We start from the raw sequence: 25,683 nt of genomic DNA, 5'->3' as shown, positions 1-25,683 counted from the left end.
TTTGATGAACTGTAATGATCTTGGTCATCTTGCCATGAAGATGGTTCTAGCTGATATGCACGTAACTTTTGCTCTGGTTTATCGTCTTGTTGAGTTAGCATTGATTTTACCGGTTGCAACTGCAACAGTGGAAAGGGCATTTTCAGCAATGAGCATTATCAAGACTGGGTGAGGAACAAGATGGGTGATGACTGGATGAATCATAGAATGATCTTTTACATGGAGCGAGATATATTTGTTAGTATTGAAGAGTCAAAGATCATAGAGCGATTCCAAGGTTATCGCTCGCGCAAAGGCATTTTACCTCGTCCTAGAAGTAAGGTTTCATATTTTGCATCCATTATGAACTATTTGACATGGTTTTTATGTACGGATTGGCATTTTCATTTTCATATTTGAAGGTTTAGGTTCTTCTACTATTGAAGATGTAGTTATGGGAGGCTCAGGACAACCAGATCTTTTGGTAGCATCTTTTTTTATGTATGCTATATATGTTATATCTTACGTTCTGAGTTGAAACACCATTGAATGAAGTGTTTAAATTCGTGTTTGTTATCCAACTGAGCCTTGTATTCTCTTATGCCTTAGAACTGGGGTATTTTTCTTGAATTTTTTTGGGCCCTTGGTTTTTGGCCTGGGGCATCAACAATTCCTGGCTATGCCTCTGATTTTACACCTACACCATCTGACTAGCTGTTTTTTTGCCCGCAAGTAGTGTATATGACACTTTTTTTACACCTACATCATCTGATCAAAATACTCTAAAGATACTACTCCGAGGGGAAAGTTCCTGAACTTTATTGCGGGCAAAAATTAATTGAAAACGTAAACTTCAGGAAACCAGTAACTACACGTATATAGCATTTTCCCCGTCTCTTTTAGTTGACTTGGATTTAGTACAACTTTATACTAAATCTAACTCAATTAAATCATGCAAATGTACGTCTGGAACTGGAAAGGCATGGAAATGTTGTGCAGATTGATATCCTATCATGCCATCTCCGTGTGAAGGGCACATGTATGGCTGGATGCGTTCCTTTTCCCTCTTCATTTCATTGTTCCATCCCACCGATAATCATTCCAATGGTGCGTTTTGGAAACTCAGTTATGATGTGAATAATAATATCAAGAGCCCAGGCAGACGCTATAACTTTCAGACCCGCAGCAAATTAAAGAAGCAGCCTGCTGAGTGTGATGCAGCGCAGGGTTGGGAACAGAGTAAATATCTATTTGACATTCTAGCCTGAAGTTTGAAGCAAAGTTAACATAACCCCATGAATCATGAAACCAGCGAAATTCACTAATAAGATAATACGTTGTCACAACCCTGAATCGATACTAGAGGAGAGAGAGGTTCGAGAAGGGGATCAGAGTTAGGGAAGAACAGAAGAACACGACAGAGCAGGTGAGGGAAAGGGGATTCAGGAGATTAGTTTCCTTCCTCTTCGATATCCCCGCAATCTCTCTCTCCAGCGCCTTATAACACTGACGTCTGGACACATACAAAATACTGGGCCGCAGCCACTCACGCTTACAAGGCTCAACTGGCCTGGGGTTCCAGCCCATGAGACACAGACCAGCACAATAGCATCAGGATCGTGACATTCTAGCCTGCTGAGTGTGATGCAGCGCAGGGTTGGGAACAGAGTAAATATCTATTTGACATTCTAGCCTGAAGTTTGAAGCAAAGTTAACATAACCCCATGAATCATGAAACCAGCGAAATTCACTAATAAGATAATACGTTGTCACAACCCTGAATCGATACTAGAGGAGAGAGAGGTTCGAGAAGGGGATCAGAGTTAGGGAAGAACAGAAGAACACGACAGAGCAGGTGAGGGAAAGGGGATTCAGGAGATTAGTTTCCTTCCTCTTCCATATCCCCACAATCTCTCTCTCCAGCGCCTTATAACACTGACGTCTGGACACATACAAAATACTGGGCCGCAGCCACTCACGCTTACAAGGCTCAACTGGCCTGGGGTTCCAGCCCATGAGACACAGACCAGCACAATAGCATCAGGATCGTGACATTCCCCTCCACTTAAAAAGCTGCTTGACCCCAAGCAGGTGCCCGTGGGAAGCTTTGGCGCAGGTGTTCTTCCATCTCCCAGGTATCAAGTGATGGTGTAGATGCACGCCAACGTATCTTGACCATATGCTGCGTTGCGCCACCGCGTCGACGCCAGGCGTGTTCAATGACCTGCAGTGGTACATCGAACTGATCAAGAGCATTCAACTCGGAACTGACCTGGGTAGTTGACGGGACATGTCGCTTGAGTTGTGAGACATGTATGACTGGGTGAATGCGACTCGAAGATGGCAACTCCAATTTGTACGCAACCTGTCCAATTCTCTGAAGAATCTTGTAAGGGCCAAAGAACTTGAACGAAAGCTTGGTTGTTCCGAGTGGCCACGGTTGACTGGATGTAAGGCTGGAGTTTGAGATACACACGATCGCCCACTTGGAAATGACGCTCAGATCGGTGTTTATCGGCCTGTGCTTTCATTCTTTGTTGGGAACGCAAGAGCTGCTGTTTAAGAAGCTCTGTCATTGTCGCCCTCTCCTTTAACCATACCTCTAGGTCCGGAGATGCACAGTCCGTTGCGGTGATGCCGAGGTGGCGAGGCGAATGTCCGTAGAGCACCTCGAAAGGAGACTTACCTAGAGCCGTATGGTAGGCAGTATTGTACCAATACTCAGCAAGGGGAAGCCAGAGAGCCCACTTCTGAGGACAGGAGTGAACAGAGCAACGCAAGTACCCTTCCAAGCATTGGTTGATGCGCTCTGTGGTACCATCAGTTTGCGGGTGGTAAGCTGAACTCATGCGGAGAGAAGTATCAGAAAGTCGAAACAATTCTTGCCACAGAGTGCTGGTGAATATCTTGTCCCGGTCAGAGATGATCGCCTTGGGAAGCCCATGTAGTTTGAACACATTGTTCATGTAGGCTTGTGCCACCTGGAGGGCTGTGAAGGGATGAGCCAGTGGGATAAAGTGAGCGTAGCGTGTGAGTTTATCCACGACTACCAGGATCACAGTCGAACCAGCTGATTTTGGTAGCCCTTCAATGAAATCCAAGGTGATCACATCCCATGCCTGATCAGGAACTGGTAGAGGTTGAAGCAACCCTGGAAGGCGCACATTCTCGGCTTTAGCTTGTTGGCAAGTCTCACAAGATTGAACATATAGATTGACATCTCGTTTCAGATTCGGCCAAGCAAACAACTGCTTAATCCTCTTATACGTGGCTAGTTGGCCGGAATGACCGCCAATGCCACTATTGTGCAAAGCCTGGAGTATGTGGTTCTGAGCTGTGGGATTAACCCCTACCCAAATACGCCCTTTGTATCTGAGAATGCCATTGAGGAGAGAGTAGCCCCTGTCGTTGGTGGGATTGATGCTGAGTCCTGTGATCAATTGCTGGCAGTGTGGGTCATCTTGGTACCCATTCTAGAGGTTATCCAGCCACGCTGGTGTGGCAAGTGACACAGCCATGAAAGCAGCACTGTCAAACTGTCGAGAGAGAGCATCAGCCGCCATGTTTGTGCTACCTTTCTTGTATTGAATGGAGTAACGCAAGCCCATCAACTTGACAAAAGCTTTATGCTGCAATGGTGTGTGCAATCGTTGGTCAACCAGGTGTAGTAAACTTTTATGGTCTGTGCGTATGATGAAAGGTTGGTGTTGAAGATAGGGACGCCATTTGTCAATGGCCATTAGAATCGCTAGACACTCTTTCTCATACGCCGAAAGGGTCTGATTGCGAGCACTAAGGGCTTTGCTCATATATGCCACTGGATGATTTGTTTGCATCAGGACAGCTCCAACACCCGTGTTGCACGCATCAGTTTCCAGAATGAAAGGCTTCGTGAAATCTGGGAGCGCCAAAACTGGAGTCGTGATCATTGCTTTTTTCAACACTTCAAAAGCTTGTTGATGATGTGATCCCCACTGAAACAATAAACCTTTCTTTAGCAAATGAGTTAAAGGTTGAGCCAAGATGCCATAATGCTTGACAAACTTGCGGTAATACCCTGTCAAACCCAAGAATCCACGAAGAGCCTTGACTGTCTTTGGCACCGGCCATTGCTGAATTGCAGTTAGTTTGCTGGAATCTGTTGCCACACCGGATGATCCAACAATGTGACCAAGGTATTCTAATTCTTGGCAAGCAAACGAGCACTTACTCTTCTTGACAATCAATTGATTTTTGATCAACAGTTGAAAGACGGAACGAAGGTGATCAATATGTTCCTCAAGGGTACGGCTGTAGATTAATATGTCATCCACAAACACTAAGACACACTTGCGCAACAACTCAGAAAAGATGGAATTCATCAAGCTCTGGAAGGTTGCCGGAGCGTTCGTTAGGCCGAATGGCATTACAGTGAACTCATAGAGACCTTGGTGTGTCTGAAAGGCAGTTTTCTGTTCTTCCCCTGTTGCCATGCGAATCTGATGATAACCAGATTGCAAATCAAGTTTGGTAAACCAACCAGCACCTGCCAATTCGTCTAAGAGCTCATCTACGACTGGCATTGGGTATTTGTGCTTGATAGTTAGTTCGTTCAGCTGTCTGTAGTCTATACAAAAGCGCCACGTTCCATCTTTTTTACGCACCAAGAGGACAGGAGAAGCGAACGGACTGCGACTGCGCTGGATTATACCGTTGGCCAGCATTTCATACACTTGTCTTTCAATCTCATTTTTCTGATCAGGTGTGTAGCGGTATGGTCTACTCTTCACTGGTTGTGCTCCAGTAATCAAAGGTATACTGTGGTCAGCATCACACCGAGGAGGCAATCCAGTCGTGGCATGGAAAACTGCCTCATACTCTGTCAGCAAGGCTAACACTCCCGCAGGAATTGGTGCAGCAGATTCAGTAACTGTTGCTAGTTCAGCATTCCGTTGTGGGCGTTTGGCTGTCACTGGCTTTACTTGTACCATATGTGAAATGCCCCCACGGCGCAGTAGTCCTTGCAACTTGGTTGTGGAGATGGGGCGACAAGTCGACAAAGTGTCCTGTACCCCATTTAAGGTGACTCGTCGACCTTGATGAGTAAACCTGATTACCCTGCGCCTCCAATGTACCCACATTGGGTTGTGTTGACACAACCAGTCATCCCCTAGAATCATGTCATAGGATCCAAGAGGGAATACCTTGCAGTCATGCCTGAATGTATGTCCTTGAGTTCCCCATTCCAAATTTGGAACCATCTCTGAACACTGCACGGAGTTGCCATTGGCTACCACAAAGGTAGTAGAAGGAATTGATGTGACTGCACATTGTAATTCTGTAACCAGTTTTGAGCTGATGAAAGATGATACACTGCCTGAATCAACAAGAATCAACACCTGACGCTTTCCCACAAAACCATGGATGCGAAAGCAACGCTTGCGAGCTCGAGTGCCTTGAGAACTGCCAGACAATAGCATCAGGTCTTCATCATCACTGTGGTTTGAACTGTGCTCTGAATGTGTGTCATCTGAATGTATTTGCAACACTTCAAGCAATTCTTCAACAATATGGAGAGGGGCAGTGGCTGGACACTTGTGTTGTTTGCTGTACTTCTCCCCACATGTGAAACACAGGTTTTTGGAGCGCCTGTAGGCCTTGAGAGCGTCCAACCTATCTTCAGATTTAGGTGTCTCGACTCTTCTATCTTCATCAAGGCGAGAGAGTTTGCCCTTGTCAACAGAGTATCTAGTGCCACTTTTACTAAACTCCTTATGTTCTGTGCGATGACTGGACCGTCGCTTGCACGGCTCCATCTCTTCTTCCTGTAGAAGAGCAAGTCGAAAAGCAGTATCCAGGTCTGAAGGTTGATGCAACCAAATTGCACTACGAAGATCATCACGCAACCCATCTAAGAACTCATCTACGAAAAAATATTCATCTAGTGCAGAGTTGTAAAGTAACAAGTTATGCCTAATGTGCTGAAACTTGGTGTAGTATTCAGTAACTGTTCCTGTCTGTCTAAGTGTGCGAAGCTGTCTACGGTAGAGAGAATACTTGTTTCTACCAAACTGATTAAGCACTAAGGAACACATTTCATCCCAATTCTCTACACGGTCAACCTTGGCTTCATGGTTTTGTAACCATAGAGCTGCTTCCTGGACAAAATTCAATGAAGCAAAGCGAGTGCGCAGGCAGGGTTGCACATGAAAAACTTCGAAATAATTCTCACACTGTGTCTTCCACAGTTTTGGATTATCCCCATCGAATTTTGGGAAATCCATCTTCGGAGTAGGGTTGTGCGTGCCCCTACTTCCATCACTGTGCGTGCCCCCACGAAATTCCTCAAATCTCACACCCTGACGAGGATCAGCGGGATTAGGCAATGGGTGGATACCTGTGCCCGGGGATGGCGGCGGAATCCCAAGGATTCCCGGCGCATCACCCCGGTGAAGTCGAGCGTCGCGGTGGCCTTCTGGCCCAGATCCGGCTCCCGCCATCAGCTGGTACGGCATGCCCAGGTGAGGCGGCGATGGCGGCCTTGACATCGATCCACGCGCCGTGTCGACGCGAATCTGTGGCACGGGAGCGCTCGGAGGAGCGTTGCCGATGTAGATCATGCCCGTCGATGTAGATGCAGCCGCCCCGGTCGCTGGCTGCGTGGGCTGGCCTGGCGATGGGTTGATGACGTTGACTCCGCCCGCCGCGGTGCCCGGCGTGGATCCAACAGGCGGCGGCGCCCGCTGCGCCAGTTCCTCCGTGCGCGCCTCCAACGCCTCGGTGCGTTCCCGATTTTCACGCAGAGCCGAGTTCGAGTCTGCCACCTGAGTGGACAGCTCCGTGAGCTGCTTTTGCACGCTGCTGAGGGAGTCGCAGAGCTGCCGCAGCATGGCGGTGGTGGCCGCGCTCTCCGCCGTCACGTTCTCCATGGATTGCTGCATCAGGGCCTCGAAGGGATTTGCTCTTCGTGGAGCCAGTGCAAGGATGGGGATCGGAAGTGGTTGGTAGGGATTTGCTCTGATACCAAGTTGTCACAACCCTGAATCGATACTAGAGGAGAGAGAGGTTCGAGAAGGGGATCAGAGTTAGGGAAGAACAGAAGAACACGACAGAGCAGGTGAGGGAAAGGGGATTCAGGAGATTAGTTTCCTTCCTCTTCGATATCCCCGCAATCTCTCTCTCCAGCGCCTTATAACACTGACGTCTGGACACATACAAAATACTGGGCCGCAGCCACTCACGCTTACAAGGCTCAACTGGCCTGGGGTTCCAGCCCATGAGACACAGACCAGCACAATAGCATCAGGATCGTGACATTCTAGCCTGCTGAGTGTGATGCAGCGCAGGGTTGGGAACAGAGTAAATATCTATTTGACATTCTAGCCTGAAGTTTGAAGCAAAGTTAACATAACCCCATGAATCATGAAACCAGCGAAATTCACTAATAAGATAATACGTGTCCAAGAAGAAGTATCCAGACACACGAACAATACCCGTACTAGCCATGTCAACTCATTCACCAGGCACGCCTAGATTAGTCGCACAACACAGAAAGATGACTGCGGTGCCGGAGGTTACAACTATTCCAAGATTAGAGGCAGATGTCAAAATACCAACGGCAGAGCTTCTGGCTCTGAAAGCATGAGTATGCACAGTTGGAAGATTTTATCACATGTTAAGCACATTAGAAAAGATACGAGCGCCTAAGCTAATGTCATCCCTGCCAATGGCTGCAAGGGTTCATCCCTCTTCTGGAGTTGTCGGCTTGATGATGTCACGTGATCTCGGTAGCTGCCTCTTAAGATGTGTCATTTCTAGACGACTTCATCTCTAGACGCAAACCATCTGGATCTGCAGGAATTACATTCAACCTGGAATATAAGGCAAAATCTGTGAGACAGTTACAGCAGAAATGCAGTAATTTCAAGCATATTAAACCCCTGAGCATAAAAGTTGCTGCCCTTTTCATAATGCTGCGAACTAAACCATCTGCAGTTCGGATCTACTATTTAGTCAAATGTTCTGAGAAGATTCTTTGAGTAACATAAACAAAATTACATTTTCTGTTAATTACAAAAATATACTTCCAAATAACATTGAAAATAATAACTTTTGTACTCCCTCCGATCCATATTACTTGATGCTAAAATGGATGTATCTACAACTAAAATGTGTCTAGATACATCTATATTAGCGCGTCAAATCTATATTAGCGTCAAGCAATATTAATCGGAGGGAGTACTACAAGTAGTTATTAGAGATTTCAACATAGTAGTGATTAACTGGTTTACATGTACGTAAGCTGTTCTAATTTTGTTACATACAACTACTCCGTATATGTAAAGTTCTGCCGTTATGTTACAGCATGACAACTTCTTACATCCTGTTTGTGTTTGTTTTACGGAGTATTAATTTTGGCTCACAATCAGATTACACCGTAACTTGACAACGTTAGTACATTACATGTGTTCAGCTCATGTGGACCGCAATCAGGTGTCATGTAATTCATCTGCTCCCTCCACCACACAATATAAGACGTTTTGGCAAGCTGTACCACACAATACAAGACGTTTTGGCAAGCTAAAACAGCTTTGCCAAAACGTCTTATTTGTGGGACAAAGGGAGTACATCACTGATTCACTATTCAAAAACGATACAGCCCCATGCCACCGGAATCAGAAACGGTTACCAGACAGAGCGAGTTGTTCCCATTCGATTTCTCTCATGCATACCCACTTCTATCCCACGATCCCCTCGATCTCTTTGGCTCGGCGGGACCGCGTCAGAGCTAGAGAAGCCATAGCCAGGAGCACAAGGAAACTGCAGCCCTCGCGGGCACCATGGGCAAGGACATCGCCTGAGAAGGCTGTGGATGCGGCCAGCAAAGAGGTGGATCTGTCTGGTGTCTGGTGGGTCCTGCCAAAACCCAACCACCACTGGCGTTTTATTTCCGAGTCAGATGAGCACGGGGATGGCTGGATTATGATTTTGGGCAATTTTGATCTGGATTACGATGATGCAGATTTACTGCTCAGGAAGTCAGAAGCATTTTTCCCAATTGTGTTCTGAACCAAACAATGTACTCCCTCTGTCCCAAAAAAGCTGCTCAACTTTTTCTAGATACAGATGTATCCACACACTAAAAACATCGTATCTAGACAAACTTGAGCAGCTTTTTGGGGAACCGAGGGAGTACTATATACGCATACCGTTATTGAAAAAGCAAACAAAGTTCAGTTTTTCTCATCCCACTTCACTACCAGCGTATTCTGATTCCATTATCGTTCCACTACGATCTTCGAACCAAGCACCTTAGTTATAAGAATGGTTGCATAAAAAAAAACTTATTGCTTTGTGATATTGCTATTTGGCGTTAGTTCGCAGATCAGTATCCCAATTGCCATTGTGATACTGGGAATGCATTCTGCCCAGCATAACATTTACGGCAAAACTCAAATTAAAAATCAGTGTGCATGCATCTTATCAGTATGCAACTTCTGTCAAGGTTCGCCCCAAACACACTGATACGCTTAATTAGGATCGATGCACAGTTGCACACTGTTCCAGTCGTAACACACATTTCTACATCAGATCTAAGACATCCATAATCATGCGTATGAATCCAAAACACACATAATGTGGATATACTTTTCCAGATATATCTTTTTTGATTAACACGCAAAACTTTAACTACTTTCTGATAAAATAATAAGACTAGCTTTAGGGGCAACCAATTGGTAAGTATAAGCACTAAAGGCGTACACGATGCTGAAAGCTCCCACACATTGTGGGGCCAGGGTAAGGGAATTTCTAGGCAGCCTTTACGTTGCTTTTTATTATGCAAGGAGGCTGATTCGAACAAATATAAACAATAAGGTCACCCAAACATAATCAACATGCTTCTCAGGACTGTTTCATCAGCTGAATGGTTTACCTTGTTTTGGTTGGGAAGTGAGCTCTATTCGGTTATTATTTTTGCATGTATTGACTCTTTACGTTGTAAAATAAAGAAGCAAAGCACCCAGAAGGAAAAGAAAAACAAAGGTTCATAATCCACCTTATGAGAACACAGGTAACACCCTCATGTATACTCATATGATGATACAAGAACCTCCCTTATCTACTCTATTGTGACATACCAAACCCCCCATCTATTCCATAAGATTGTGTAAAGATGCAATCTTCATAACTTAAATCAGTCAAAAAAACTGGACAGGCGACAACTAATGGAGGAAGTCCTAGATATTTCCCTTTATTGAAAAAGAAGAAGACATTTTCCACTTTTTTTATTGAAGTGGAATTTCTAGCTATTTTCTCCTGATTAGAGCGTGAGCTTTAGGAAAGTTTCTGATTTCTAAATATAAAGATACAATATGCCATGTTGCAAACAAAGAGCATCAAACAAATCAGTTAGCAACAACAATAAACAAGGAACATGTTGGTGCAACTCAGCGCATGCAGATGGAGATTTGAAAGCACACAAATGCACCAACCAAGCAAGAGTTAAAAGGAGGACTAAACTTGCCAGGAAACATACCCTAAGCCTCTACCGCAGTGGTGAAAGTTGCACGTCATTTTGTCTATTTAGCGACAACATATTACACATGTATGAATCTTGGAGATTCTTTCGAAATGCATAACACAGCACAAGTATGATTATTCAAAACCCTCTGACTCACCCTACAAGAAAATTAATTATCCCTAAAAGCAAATCTGTTATTTAACTTAAATGGCCAGATGGCTCAAGTAATGGGGAAAGTTCCAATGCGTACAACCAGAAACAAAAGAGTAAACGTTTTATTAACGCGAAAAAAAGAACACTAAAAAATACCTCATAGCGATCTCCACGATTGGCATGTATGATATTGATTATGCCTACATTCTTTTCGTTGCAGCTTCTACATCGGGCTTCAGTCGGCTAGTTAAAACAATATTAAAAAAAAGTCAGAGAATCTGAAAGTAGACTTCGCCTGAAAATTGAGTACATGTACTTTGATATTTTTTGTTATCTTGTCCAGGCTAATTAATATGAACTTAATATATATGATGCACAATACCTGCAATTGTGTTGATTCTTCATATTCATGTCCTATCTCTGCTGGCAACAACCCAGCCTGAAATGAACAAACAGGAATAATTTCTTCTGGTGCAAATAGCAACGTAAGTACTCATAGTGTAGGGATGGTAGTGAAGGTTGGCTGGGTAGAGAGGTAGTGAGGATAGATAGAGAATCTAGATGGCTAAGGATAGCAACTACTCCCTCTGCTCTAAAATTCTCCCTCCATCCAGATTCCAGAAAAGGATGTCTCAACTTTGTCTAGATTTGCATGTATCTACACACTGACACTCGTCTAGATACATGCATATTTAGACAAAGTTGAGACATCCTTTTCTGGACGGAGAGAGTAATTGAAGTTCTAGGTTTGTTCCCAAAGTGAACTTCTCTAAGTTGGACCAAATTTATTGGGAAACATGTCAATATCTATAACATCAGATCTATATAATACGAAAATATATTGTATGATGAATCAAATAAAAATAAATTACTATTGTAGATCTTGATATATTTTTCTGCAAACTTGATCAATCTTAAAGTAGTTTAACTTAGGACAAACATATAACTTCAATTATTCTGGAACAGAGGGAGTAAAATGGAAAGAGTTGATTTCTAGCTTGCCTCCTTCACTAAATAGAACCTTCAGTCTTTGCAACCATATCATATCAGTTAAAAAAGCTACCACCGAACTAACGATAGTCACTATTGTAAAGGAGAGCAGAAATGGTTCTAATGAGGACCAAAATAAAAATAAGATGATTAGACCTTAAGTTCCTCAGCTGACATCGTTAACAGAACTGGAGGACCAATCTCCTTTTTCATCAATCGCTTGCACAGTACAGAGCTTTTCTGTGTACAGAAATCAATGATATGTCAAGTTCTCAAGAATATACGTAAGTGTAAAACATGTGAGTTAAAAATGTCTAAGGACCCATCATAAACTGTTAAAGAGCATATGTGATATTGTAATTATGAAATGGTAGCATGGTAACTACAACAACAATAACAATAAAAAAGTGTCACAGAATTATAAAACATAATTTCAAACGACTAGAAATTTGCTGAGTTTGCAGCCTGAACGACTGGTTAGCAGTAAGAAACTTATTGCATGAAAAGATGCATTGCCTCACCCAAATGAAACAAAGGTAGTTGACAAAAAAATCCTAAAATTGTATAGCGCAAAACTATGAGTGCAATACATCTACGAAGAGTGGACAGGAAAAAACAAAGATATCTGAAGCTTTGTACTCTCTATGGCTCTCTAAATCTACTATTAATCATTGTAAGATGGCCATATACAAATAGAATTTACTTTAGAAAATATCTGGAAACAATTACTAACTGGTTGGAAACCATACATAGTACTTTTTGTGCATTTTTTGAAAAAAATAGTGCTTTAATCAGAAGAAAATAGAAACAATTGGAGAATCCGTCAAAAATGTTAAACCATATATCGTCAAGCTTTTTGAGCTTTGAAAGGGTGTAATGTAAGGTATTTGGTTGGAGGTCACAGATTGCCACAACTCTGCTAAAAAGATATGCTAGGGTTTTCGGTTACTCCTAAAAACCATGTCATTCACACATTTTTAAGCTTAGCTTGCCAAATTTGCGACTACATTTTTATTGGCCACAGTTAACAGTGGAATTCTAAGGAGTATGGAGGAGACTAGAAGGTGTAGAGGACGACCAAAGTTGACTTGGGCAGAGGCGGTAAAAAGAGACTTGAGGGATTGGAATGTTCCTAAGGCCTTGGCTCTTGATAGGACTGCATGGAGATCAGCAATCCATGTGCCGGAATCTTAGTTTACTCTCTTTTCCCATCACCTTCTTGTTTTGGCTTCCTTTTTTTCTGCTGGGTTTCATATCTAGCCTACCCCAACTTGCTTGGGAAAAAGGCTTTGATGTTGTTCATGTTGTATTTTTATTGGCTACAATTCAGCCAAAAGTTTGGTATGCATATGCATTAATAGGCTAACTACACTTTCTGTGGTGAATGAATCATCCATCACAATGTGGCAAGCTTTGGCAAGAAACTGTGTTTCTGAAAGGTGGGGCGCGGAGATTGTGCTATGCCGAACGTATGGTAGCAAACCAATCAAGCTGAAGTCGTAATCGAACAGCACCGTAGAATTATAAATCATTTTTAGCTGATAGAGTGGCATGGAAGGACTGCAATTAAGATGCCAGTTATTTTAGATTCGTGCCCTGATGAGGGTTTATTGATAACTCTGTAAGTTTTGTACAAAGAAAGCATGTTTAAATATGTAACTTTGTGGTACATGAAATGCAATGTTGTAAATGTGGTGAAAGCAAGTGGTGACTGGAATTACCATGGCTTGATAACCTAGGACCAGCAGAAAGTTAGCTGTTGGTGGTTGGTCAAACCATAGCAAGTTTTAGACAACAAAAAGAGAGTACAACAGAACAACATAGGAGTAATAGATACTGAGTCTAGTCGCAGACTAATATTGCAGGAACTGTTGATTGTGAATTAATATACTCCCTCCGATACAAATTAATTGTCGCAGATTTAGGCAAAATGTTGCTCAAATCTTGTCTAGGTTCACTGAACCTGCAATAACTAATTTGGATCAGAGGCAGTAACAGATTTGGAAGCATCTTTATCTTTATATTTGTAGTGACGGGAATGAGAAGTGCCAAAATAGGAGTACAAGGCCAGCCAAATAATTAATAATACTGTTCAGTGGGACAAGATTCTAACTTGAACAATCTGAATTTTTAAATATTTCGTTTTCTCAATTTACACCCATCTCAGCTCTTAGGCTAGATCATCAATATATGTTGAAGCATGCTGCGTGCCATGTTTGAGCACATACATGATGCTCGTGCACATAGATATGCATATCGATACAACAAACTAGCAATGTTGATGGGATATCAGGCAACAAACATTTAAGTTCCATTATGCAGCAGTATAATGTAATGAGTTAACAGTACAATTATGCAAGGGATTTATGTTCCCAAGAAACATAAGCCTGATAGTGGCCATGGATAAAATCATACCTCGATATTGAACAACAATGATCTCATTTTCTGGTTGTACTTTTCGAATTCTGGATGAAAAGCTTCATATGCTGATCTCTCTAAGGAGGCCACTATTGACACAACCTCCTTAGGTGCATAAGAATTTTCATTATCCTGGAAACAGAATATCATCACAAGGCGAATCATCTAACAAAGGAAGACAAGAGAATACATACAACGAATCAAAGGAACTAGAGTCGCACTATTTGACACCCAGGGTGATGAATAGTAGTTTACACCCTTACCCTGTTTCTTTGTAATTGTACATGATTTTTAGGTCACGTAATTTTTTTCTTACATCGTATGTCAAGAAGAATGTAAGAAAATTTAGACATGACATAAATTCTTTGTTTAAGTGACATAACAAAAATATGAAGTAAAATACATATACCTATTTTCTTTTGTGGTTTTTACGTTGTTATGATCTCGTGTTTCTTAGGCCAATTTTTCCATTGTGGGCATAACTATGTGTACCAAGCATAAACATTCGATCTAGACGACATAAAAAAACCTGGGTGCAAAATAAATTTCTTCTGCACACTTATCTTTTCAGAATCGCACAACACTTGTTTAGAGAACTTGTGGAAACAGAAAAAAATAGTTACCAAGGCTCCAGAGAAACAGTGAAATGTGCAGTATATCTTCAAGGAGAAGCATTGTGAACAATATCCATTTGTTCATCAGAGTAATTATCATGGGGAATAATAGGAAGGAGCGAAAAGTAGCCAGAAATCAAACTACTTCTGTGGATAAATTCAGAAGGCTAATACAACTTACATTTCTCGAATGAGGGAGCGCTAGAATAGATTTGACATATTTCTCAAGCCAATGGTCACGATGCTTATTACCAGTAGCTGCTTTATATCTGAAAGGGGTGGCGTGATTCTTCAGATTATCATTCCCAGCTGTATCTTCTCTTATCAATTGCTCAGTCCTGCCTGCAGGAGCATCTCTTGGGACATCCTTAGGTTTGAGAGGTCCCTTCTTCCTGCCTCGTGTTGGTAAGTTATCAGATTTGTCAAGAGGTATATCTTGAGGATCACGATCAAGAAGCTCCCCAATACGGTCCATTGTTTTGAACACAAGGAGATCAATCTCCAGCTGATTGTCATCATCATAGTCTGTGTCTGTTAGCTGATGAAACTTGTCCTCTTTGTGGTCATACACCTGTTGGACAATGAATCCAGGGTGTTCCTTTTTACTTGGCACCTGCTTGTGCTGAGGAATGAAATGGACGACGCAGGTGTGCATAACTGACTCTGCTCCCACATCATCAAGGTGAAAACTGTAGAATAACTCCCTCGGGTCACCTCCACCCTCTTTTAGAGCTTCTTCCGGTCTGTAAAACCACTGAGCAGTTACTTTTAAGCTTCCATCACTTTCATTTATCTCCTGTTGGGGGGTAAATAGTAAACTGTAATTAGTTTCGAGAAAGAATACTATAGCATGGAGGACAAGATTACGGTAAATAGCTGAGGATCGTTGCGTTAGAAACACGTTTGTGCGGCTATAAATAGATGGTAACTATGTGTCCACAGTTTGTCAAAATAGAGAGTGGCTCCAACCATAGAACGTAAGATAGCCCTGATAGGGAGCTGCTTGACACAAACAATGGGATACACCTAGCATCAGTTCATATAAGAGATGTTGAACCATGGAAGAAACAGCATTGAGAAGCAAACGGTGCAGAGAATGCTAGAATCCAAGAAGAAATGGCCTAACGCAAAACTGGGCCTAGATGGTCACAAACGAAGGGCCCGCCTACAAGGGTGGAATCAATGGTAACATATCACTGTATGAGCAAGAAGGAATGGTGAACTAGGATTATTAGAAAAACAGTAGAGCAAATCTGGGTAAAACAGAACCAGTTTGAACATACAAATTTCCTGTCATTTCTCCGTGCGGAGAAAGATGTGTGAACTAAGCATCATGTAGTAATTGATACAGTACAAGGACGATACACATGGTCAATGAACTAGTATATTGAGACGTCGCAATTGAGTTACAACACATGGGGTCCATAGCGAATGACAGACCTTGATGATGCCGACATAGGGCTTCTGGTCCTTTTCTTCAGGCGAGAACATCGCCGAGTCCTCCTGCACAATTCCCCCGCACAGTTCACCCACCGGAAAGCGCAAGAAAAGCCGAGAACAAGAGAAAAATAAAACCCTAGAAACCCTAGAAAGCGCAGCAAAGGAAGAGGGCGGGGCGGCGGCTTACGAGCTTGTAGACGTTGCCCTCGTATTGGAAGGCGGCGTACTGCTTCTCGTCGCCAAGGACCTCCACGGGGTCCCCCACGGGCACCGCGACCGGGCCGTCTTCGTCGTCGTCATCCGCGTCCGCCTTCTGGCCAGGGTCCCCGCCGTTCCACTCCTCCTCCTCGGGGGCTGCGGGCCTCCGCGGCGCCGGCGCCGGCGCGGCATTGGCGTGGTCGTCGTCGTCGTCGCTGCTGGCGTACTGCAGCACGGGCCGGCGGCGTTTCCCCATTTCCCGTGGCGGCCGATTCGGAGGGGCTGTGGAGGAGTGTGGACCCGGGGCGACTAGGAGGAGGACTCGGGTCCCGAACGGAACGGGGCTTCTAGAAGGGAACAGAAAAAGACCTTCCTTAATGATTACGGAGTAGGTTTTATTACGACGACTGTTTGCAGAGGATCAGGAGCTGACACTGACTTTGAATTCAAGTACTGTACAGTATACACCCACCACCCACCACCCACCACGGTCCACGGATCGTGATCGTGAAAAAGGCGCAACGCTTTGACTTGCTAGGTCCATGACTCCATGTGGGCCGGCCGATGCTCACCGCTGGTTGGACCCGTAGCTTCGTTGGGCCGTCGTCTGCTCAGCTATGTGCTGCCGCCCGTTCCTCCATGTCCAAGAGGCTGTTTAAGAGTCCGCTATCTACAACAGCTGTAGTAGGACTAAAGTGAAACTATTGAAGTGAAACATGCAATATCACACTCAGCACTTTTAATGATGTCATACTTCACACTATTTACATAAACAAATAGCCTACCCCAAACCAAATCACATTATTATTATTTTTAGATAAAAGGCCTAAAGAGCCCAACTTTAAATTATGGCTAGGATACAACGGTGTTGCTTACACGCACTTGAACAATCTACACTACTTAAAAAGGAGGAATAGGTTCCCTATTCTGCCACTACGTATTGCCGTTTCGTCGTCTCCGTCGCGCATCCCGCATCGCTTGTCATTTTTTTTTTTTTTTTGCATTTTCCCCTTCGCGTCATTATCCCCGTACACCACGCCTCTTGCCTCCGCTCCCCTCTCTCCCAACCAGAGCACGCGGACGAGGTGCCGCTGGGCTCGTGCGGAGGAAGGTCCGAGCGCGCGCCCGGCGATCGCAGAACGACGGCCTGGCGTTCGACGCCACGACGCAGTCTCATCCTTCAACACCACTTGATCTCGCGTTCCCGCACCACTTTCTTGTCCAGCTTCGTTGCGAAGATCGACCAGGAGGGGATTCAGCTGATGCGCCATTCAGCCCTCTAGGGCAACAATGACAACGCCTTGGCCCCTCTAGCACTCATGGGCCATGGCATCAACGAATCTGAAAAGGTATCATCGATCTGATGCAGTGACGATCTACGCATCTACACCTTCTGGCTAGACGAATTATTTGCCCTATCCGCCGCCGATGTGCTCTGCCAAACCGAGGAGGATGCTCGAACTCCGCATCGACCGGGATCGATGACCAGGCCGCACCCGTGGTCATCGTCCTCGCCCTTGATTTGTCTCACGGAGGCTCCAGCGCCGGATCATCGACGTGACGGCCGGTACGCCCTTCTCCACCTCTGCTCTCTTCTTTACATGTTTATCTCAACCCTTTCTTCCACCCTGCGTCTCACCTCGTCTTTCTCCAGCAGCAGCAGTAGAGGACGGCCCAAGGACGGAGATGGCTGCGTTGTTCACCGGACCGGCGGCACGCGGCGTCAAGGAAAGATTGTTATCGTTCGATCATGTTTTGGTGGGTTACAAAGGATGCGTACATGGAAGGCGGCTTTCGCTGGTGTGGTATGATCCCAATCTCTGCCAACTTATGTTTTGTTATCACGTCTTTATCACCGTCTGTGCCAAATTTTAACTTATGTTTTTCTCCGTCTGTGTTGCACTATTTTCCCCCATCCAGATACACTGATTTCTCAACTCATGGTGTACATGCTAGCGGGAAAGATTGTTATCGTTCGATCATGTTTTGTTGGGTTACAGAGTAACCCATTGATCAGAGTAACCCATTGATTTGAAAGGTATAATTTTTGTGCTTTCTCTATTGTGCCATCTAAGAATTTGCTCCTGCTGCTCAGCCAGTTCAATGAGTAGTTGGGTCTCCAATAGGCGGGCCTTTCTTTGGTCCATGTCATCAAGCAGTATTAAACAGTGAAAGTATCCAGCATTAGGTAATTTACTGCTCTCTGTTGGGTGCCAATCCAAAGTACTTCAACTTGTATCATATTCAGTTAGAATTGGTTCTCTTATTAGCTTCAGGTGGTATGGACTGAAACAGATAAGGGATTGTGATCCCTCTGCTAATCTCTGTAGAAAATAGGTTTGTCATGCTTTTTTTCCGGATTGAGTAGAGTGCACGATTAGGTGGTAGAATTGCAATTGCGCTGGATATTTGATTCAGTCCCAACTTTCGTGACGTAATGTTTGCTTACGGTGATTGTGAACCGGAATATCATGTACTCCCTACTAATAGATTACTCAATCAATATCTCAAGAAAGGCATTGCGCTAATCTAATAGCTAAAAAACAATGGAATCCAACTTGCGCAAACACCAGGAATAGATGATGCCTCGGGCACCCAGAGATTCCCAATGGTTGTCCTACTGGTCTTCCGATTAACCTTCTTGTTTTGGGAACCTCTCGTTATCGTTGTTGCCTATATTTCCTTGCTATACACTACCATAACAGGAATAATAACGTGCTGCTCATAGCATTTGTCTATAGTGACACATAATTCTTTCAAAAAGTAATAAAAAATAATAGCTATCAAGAAGCGACTTTGCTAGCCAACTGAATTTTAGCCCAGCTAAATGAACGATGTTGGATCACTAAATAGATCATGTTTTTCAGAGTAAACACTTACAAAGGACGAGTCTCCAGGCGAAAATTAATTCAAACTTGATTCAGGTGCTTTCGCTCAAAGAATGGAGCTTCATAATTGGATAGAAGTTAGTTTTTGTTTGATTAATACCAACACTCAGATGACTATAATTTTTTTTTGGTTGCTCGAAGAATAGATAGAACTAGGACTAAGAAAAAACATTTTCTATACACCCGCAAAACATTAGATACACCTTACCTTTATTGAACATAGCCTTAACGTTGGAAAAAAATTCCAGCCCTGATTCTGAGACCTACACGAGACCTGTGCCAGTGCCTTTATGTCTTTATTTTCCAGTTAACAATTTTTTTAAAAAATGCCTTTTTATTGCTTCAGCATACAAATGGTGAAAATCCCTGGGTTGGCATTGATGGAAGGACTGATGATATTTCTGACATGAAAACGTGGAAGGTAGTTTGACTCTGCATGTCTAAGCACCACAATTTTTGTTGGTAGTTCTGGGATTCTTACAGTATCAAGGCATTGACGGTTATTTTTCCGAAAAGTGGGAGTGCTCCATTCTATTGGTTCACATAGCTTGAGCACATGCATATGACTTTACTTCTGGACTGGTTGTTACATCTTAAATACATAGGTTTGGTATACCTTCTCTTTTTATATATTTCTCTTCTGATATCCAGTGAGCATACAATTTGTTTTGTTGGTACTAGAGGAACAATATTTTTTTAGTGGACCTGATGATAGCTCACACCTAACACATATAGATGCAGGTCAGATTAGTTAGTAACCATACATAGAATGGGTATTAGTTTGAGCCTAGGTAGACAAATAGAATGTCGCAACCCTATGCATTTTCAGTTTACCAATATGTCTTAAATCTGTAGCTCATGTTTCTCTTCCAATTCTTTTTTCTTACAACTGGACATAGAGAATGACAAGTTCAGTCACACAACCGATCCTAAGCATGAAGCTGTTGTTAATGACTTCTATTCTACAGTATAAGTAGTGGTGACATATATAGAGCTGATTAAGAAGGTTACGGTGTGAGATGTGAGGAGTACAATATAAAATCTGTTTGCACCTTCTCATATATCAGTATAGTACAATTTTGAAGTAAATCTATTTATACTTTATGAATAATTAATCATAACAATCGTTACCATGTGCATCAATGTAGGTTATCTCGGTATTTTTATATTGGTAATTGGAAAAGAAATCAGCTTTGTTGATTGTACACATGATGAAACAGAGTTGGTGGAAAATAATTGCTGTACTTTGCATCTGAATCCTTGTGTACCTAGAAAGAAAGATAACTATTTCTACACCTTATCAAAATATCAGCATAACTTAGAACAACCACTAACAAGAAATCCCAATTTTGTAAGGCCATCACATCGCTTGCATGGGGTGAGGATTTATTATCTATATATTTTTTCCATCTAATACGTGTTTATTGATTTATTGCTACAAATTGTAGTGGAAAAGTGTGTAACTTGTTTGCTTATCAAATGGAGACTCTAATTATATTGTGATGGGTATTACCTTCTGAAATAGTTGAAAGAATGCTTTCAGAAATGATATTGTTTCTTCTTGTCAGATATGTGATTTTTTTTTTACAAAAAATTTAGAACAACTGTTGTAGCTGTCAGCATCCCTTATTATCAAGATCACTTCAAAAATAATTCTAGAAATTAATATCAATCACTATTTCAATGCAGCTTGAGATGATTTCTGATGCCATTGACAAAAACAATAGAGAAAGATGAGGCTGAAGAAGAAACATAAGAGCTCACCAACCAGGTAAAATGCTAACTCCATATCATAGAAATATTCTCTTTAGTAAATGTTTCACGACATAAGGGTGAATTTGGATATACCGCAAGATCTTGTGCTTGTTGATGAGGCTGGCAAAGCTAACTTTGGGTGAGTTTGGAACTCAAGCCAGGACAATCCTTGTCTTGCTAGGGAAAGGAGGCCATTTGGCTATGCTAGCCACTATTGCTGGCAACTGCAAAAGTTATCTTACCATCAGAGCCTCGGAGGAGATTATTAAGATTGATGTGCAAGCATTTAGAGAATATATGCAGATTCTTCAGATCAATGCAGGAGAATGTTGATTATGAGAGCATACTGTCAAACTTCTTAAATTGGGATTCTTCTTTAACAGTATATCCATACAAGGTACCTAAACGTAGGCAAGTTACTGTCTTGCAAGCAAGTAATAGTTGATATGGAGGAAGAAGCTGAGGTTCTAATTGGCACAGAAAAAAAATCTTAATAATCCATAAAAGAGGACAGTTTTTGTAGTTATCAACAATTTTTTGGCTATGCTATCCAGTTTTTGCAGTTTTTGTCGTCTGGTAGGAAAAAATAGCTTAATAGAACACGTTTTTGATATTTGCATAGTTAAACATATTGACGTGACCTTCAGTTTTACAGCATGGTTTAGTTAATGTAAGATGAAGATTTCCTGATATATCAAGGATTTTACAGCATGGTTTAGTTATGTGTGGAAGCTGCAGCATCTTGCCAATTAGTTTCCTGAACTTCCCACTAAAGTCAATTTTATTATTCCTCTGCTTCTTTGTCTCATGGATATCGATGCAACTGCTATAGGTTAATAAATGCTAGAGACCACCACCCTTGAGTAGGTTTAGCTAAACATACAATATATGATGGTTATTTCTGCTACGGTGCTACCAGAGGTTTTGCCATGGTTCTAATTGTGTATGGCATATTTGCCTTCTCAGGTGTTTCTTTCTGGATTTGCTCACTGCTCTATGGATCTATTAATTCAATAAATAATGAATATGAACCTTTTGGCTAGATGAGTTGACATGAGTAGCTTGAATGCCTTGGCTGGTAGCGGGGGCTTTGCCTTTTGAATTGTTAGTCTCCTGCAAAACACTCGCACATTACAAAATGTTCAGACAGGTTTGGAGAAATGAAACAGACCCATGAGTGGAACACTCATCCTTTCCATGAATGGAATCGCACCTTAAAGGCCAAGCCATCTATAGAACTCTTAGAACAAGCCCCCTTACTTTTTTGAAATATTTGAGAGTAGCACCTGTAGCCAATCAGGACCTGTATACCCGGAAGCCATACATTAGTTATGCATACATGTGCCCAAGATATATTTGCAGCCATGGTTTTAAAGGCGCCAAGGCGTCCTAAGGCGAAGGGGGGCGCTCCGACGCTTAGGCGACGCCTAGGCGGACGCTTTGGACGCCTAGGCGCCTAAGGCGGGCGTTTTTCTAAGGCGGAGGGGGAGCGCTTGGACGCTTAGGCGTCCCTAAGGCGACGCCTAGGCGACGCCTTTAAAACCATGTTTGCAGCATGCGGTTATGTGTGGTGTGTGTGTCCATGCCCAGCTTATAGAATCTCACATTGCGTTTGAACTTCTACCCTGGAGATTTATCTCCTTTCATCCAACTGGTTTTGATCATAGCCAGCTGCTAAAAACTAACTCTTATTGACAAAGCCACTGAAATATTGGTTCTCACGTATCGACACCTTTCAGTTAAATACGAACTCATTTATTATTGGAACCTTTCAACTGAACATATCAAAGCAAGGACAGTATCTGATAAGAGATTTTTATTGTGTTTCTTACAACTTTATGTGACTATTTAATGGTTCCTATTATATTGGGCAACGATCATTTGATGTGTTTTAGGCATGTTTTCCAAAATAAGCAGACATGCCATTTAATTTTGCTACACGTAGCAAAAACACAGCCGTACCAGTACTTCTCGACTGGTTGCTACAAATCAAATGATTAGGCATATTATGCATTCCCTTTACATAAGGTCCTATTTCTGGTGAGCATGCACGTATCTACTTCTTTAGGAAATTCATTAATTTTTAATTCCCTTATAGCAAGGTTAATAATGCTCACCTTCTTTATAGTTAGTATGTATGCTCTATTTTCTCAGCTATATATTTGACCGTGGTTCTTTTTGTATTTGTCTGATAGGCTTAATATCAGAGGAACTGGCAATGATGATGTATAGTAATTTTGGTATGCAAGTATGATCAGGACCACCTTGTGTGGCTTGCGTGTTTTTGTAATTCTTAGTGATGACCCTGCAGTATTCTTGTTGAAGAAAATAACATTACTTCATATGTAATTATTGAATGTGTTGATGGCGCCCAAAAAAGTGTTATCTTTATACAGTTGTTTGGAAGTTTTTATTTTCCTTAAGACAGATTGCTTGTACAGGCTTCTTTGAAATGCTTATAAATTGTTGAAATGGCATGCTTTCCTAATCCCCACCTACCTCAAGTTGCATGAAGAAATGAACCCCTTGACGCTTTTTTTAATAAAAGTTTCTCCTGATGTTACACTGCTGGCCTCTGTTAGTCTTAAAGTATGTTATATACCTTGATAATGCATTGAATCATTTTGCAGTTGTGTTCTATTGTTACATAAATGTAATCTATGTTGCAAAAATGACTGAGCATGATTTACATATATTAGCATTTGATTCTACATCATATGATAGCTAGGAATTTATCTCTCATTAACTTTATGATTTTTCATTTGTTTTTGACTTCTGCACATTCACTGATGGAGTAAGAGGGGATGGTCGTCAGGGAGAGGTGAAGGGGACGGACACACGCCACACACGCTGTTCTTTGAAAATAGGGACTGCAATTTGTGTCAACGCTATGATTGCCCTCCGACAAAAAGTTATATGCACTTTCGGAAACAACCAGAATAATATTAGCATTTAATTCTACATCATATGATGGCCAGGAATTTATCCTCATTAGCTTTATGATTCTTTCATTTGTCTTTGACTCCTGCACACTCAGTGATGGAGTAAGAGGGGATGGTCGCCAGGAAGAGGTGAAGGGGACGGACACACGCCACAGCCACACACACAAAGGATGGTGTGAAGAGGAGAGCCGTGAGGCTTCCCGTGATGGACATGAGGAGTGGGCCAAGCTTGTCGTTGGCGAGGACACGCGGCTTGTGGTGATGACGGGTGGGGGCGAGTAAAATGTGTAACAATATGAGCTTTGTTGACCATCACATTAATTCTTGCCAACAAGTGTTATTGGCATGTTGAAGATACATGCTCACAAGTGTTATATCATTGATCTCATCCATACCTGAAGCGTCCAGGCATAGGTGCTGGTGGAAGCCAAGGGACGAACGGCGAGGCGGCAGTGTGGTCATGCTCGCCAAGAGTCTCGCTGATTTTCTGGCCCGTACTGTGAGCCACTACTTCGCCGCCCCATCAGTGCCCCATCTGTGCTCCTCCTCCCTGGGACTGGGCCATGTACGACAAGGGAAGAAATTGCTCCTTCCACTGTGTCAGTCAACACCACCATCTTGGGCCACAGTGCCTGTATTGCTTCTTTAGATCGTAGTGTCTGTCACTTTTAGACTTGTCAAGTTCAGCGCTATTGTTGGTAGAGTTCAGGCTTGATGCTGAATATTTGTTGTATTAATACTTTTTGGTGAATCGAGAAAAACTTCAGTCCACATTGCGTTGATGCAGCAGATATTCTCAAAAAAGAAAATATTGTGCACTATATTATAAATATGTCCCAACCTGTCCAGATTCACGGTTCGCAGATAAAAGACTGATGAAACTAAGACATACATATTTTTGTAGTAACTGTGTTATTTAATGTCTAGATACATTCAAAATTTAAAATGCCTCAGTCATCCTTTATGCATGGAGGGAGTATTAGTTTTGTAGTAATTATGATGCAGTGTACCTCAAAATTCACATGTCTATTTGTATTTATTTGATGACCTGTCGTGCTTTGAATTTGCACCAAAATAAAATTATAAAAAGGTTATTATCCGTATGGGCACTTTTCTCTGTTTGTTCAACCTCTTTTTTACTAGCAAATATCCCAAGTTTTAAATCAATTATGTATTTGCTTTTGTAGATATCGAGGCTCCTCACTCGAGAGAGTGGTGGAGCTCGATAAAGTGGGTGAGCTCGAGAGAGTGTGGAGGTGGTCGGCTTTACATCGTTCATGTTCCTTTTCCGCGAAGGGTTTCTAGAAAAAAAAGTGTTAGGATTTCCTTTTCTGCAAAGAGTGAGGAGCCTCTTTTGTATGTTTGACATAGAAAGCTACGATCCAGGGTTGTCTTAGGATATTTATGAATATCAAAGTGTTATTTGGACTAATCAGAAATATAGTACTAATTTAGTTATACATGTGTTTGCAGCACCCACGTTTTGTGAGACAATATACATCCAGAAGGAGAGGTTGTTGAGTTGATAGTTATGATGGCCCAGAATACAAGCATAGACTTATCGCAGAAGAGTAATAAGAAGACCTAGAACTTGAAACCACATGGATGTGCAACAATGTTGTCTTGTTATTGCGTTCGGTATTATCATGTTTTAGTACATTATGATATCCCTGATTTGTTTTGAATTTTATGAATTATATATGTGCATTGAGAAATTAAATTTGAGAACCCGTAGCAACGCACGGGCATTTGCACTATTTAAAATAAAAAGCAAAGCCCTATAGGAACTAAAAGCCCTGGGCACC

General features: G+C 42.4%; 2 protein-coding genes and 1 long non-coding RNA gene across 7 annotated transcripts; 1 reads left to right on the top strand and 2 right to left on the bottom strand.

Annotated features, from left to right (window-relative positions):
• Window positions 1–1,279: 1,279 nt before the first annotated feature.
• LOC127294574 (uncharacterized) lies at window positions 1,280–7,280 on the bottom strand. Its single transcript, XM_051324421.2, has 2 exons — window positions 6,356–7,280; window positions 1,280–2,203 (listed from the first exon to the last, which is right to left on the bottom strand). Exons 1-2 carry the CDS (start codon window positions 6,897–6,899, stop codon window positions 2,196–2,198), a joined length of 552 nt encoding a protein of 183 aa, XP_051180381.1. The 5' UTR covers window positions 6,900–7,280; the 3' UTR covers window positions 1,280–2,195.
• A 101-nt stretch (window positions 7,281–7,381) lies between these two features.
• LOC127294573 (protein REPRESSOR OF VERNALIZATION 1) lies at window positions 7,382–16,605 on the bottom strand. Its single transcript, XM_051324420.2, has 8 exons — window positions 16,283–16,605; window positions 16,096–16,158; window positions 14,837–15,451; window positions 14,039–14,173; window positions 11,780–11,863; window positions 11,016–11,072; window positions 10,790–10,876; window positions 7,382–7,829 (listed from the first exon to the last, which is right to left on the bottom strand). Exons 1-8 carry the CDS (start codon window positions 16,547–16,549, stop codon window positions 7,773–7,775), a joined length of 1,365 nt encoding a protein of 454 aa, XP_051180380.1. The 5' UTR covers window positions 16,550–16,605; the 3' UTR covers window positions 7,382–7,772.
• Window positions 16,606–17,281: 676 nt separating this feature from the next.
• LOC127294575 (uncharacterized) lies at window positions 17,282–23,363 on the top strand. Of its 5 annotated transcripts, XR_011743106.1 has the most exons (6): window positions 17,283–17,860; window positions 17,951–18,098; window positions 18,214–18,481; window positions 19,528–19,602; window positions 20,871–21,333; window positions 23,132–23,363. It is a non-coding gene; the product is annotated as an uncharacterized lncRNA (long non-coding RNA). The 5 variants fall into 5 exon arrangements; XR_011743103.1 differs by having other exon boundaries at window positions 17,282–17,860; window positions 17,948–18,098; window positions 20,871–23,363; XR_011743104.1 differs by having other exon boundaries at window positions 17,954–18,098; window positions 20,871–23,363.
• Window positions 23,364–25,683: the final 2,320 nt, after the last annotated feature.

This window comes from Lolium perenne, chromosome 4, assembly GCF_019359855.2.
Source record: "Lolium perenne isolate Kyuss_39 chromosome 4, Kyuss_2.0, whole genome shotgun sequence".
Taxonomy (NCBI): domain Eukaryota; kingdom Viridiplantae; phylum Streptophyta; class Magnoliopsida; order Poales; family Poaceae; genus Lolium; species Lolium perenne.
This window is presented reverse-complemented; position numbering and strand designations above follow the sequence as displayed.

What these genes read in the sequence shown, in the direction of transcription:
- LOC127294574 (XM_051324421.2), bottom strand. Translation starts at nt 6,899, where the DNA reads ATGCAGCAATCCATGGAGAACGTGACGGCGGAGAGCGCGGCCACCACC.
- LOC127294573 (XM_051324420.2), bottom strand. Translation starts at nt 16,549, where the DNA reads ATGGGGAAACGCCGCCGGCCCGTGCTGCAGTACGCCAGCAGCGACGAC. An exon ending in CCTATGTCGGCATCATCAAG is followed by an intron (nt 15,452 to 16,095) that starts GTCTGTCATTCG and finishes ACCCCCCAACAG; the next exon opens with GAGATAAATGAAAGTGATGG. An exon ending in CATTGTTGTTCAATATCGAG is followed by an intron (nt 11,864 to 14,038) that starts GTATGATTTTAT and finishes TTCTGTACACAG; the next exon opens with AAAAGCTCTGTACTGTGCAA.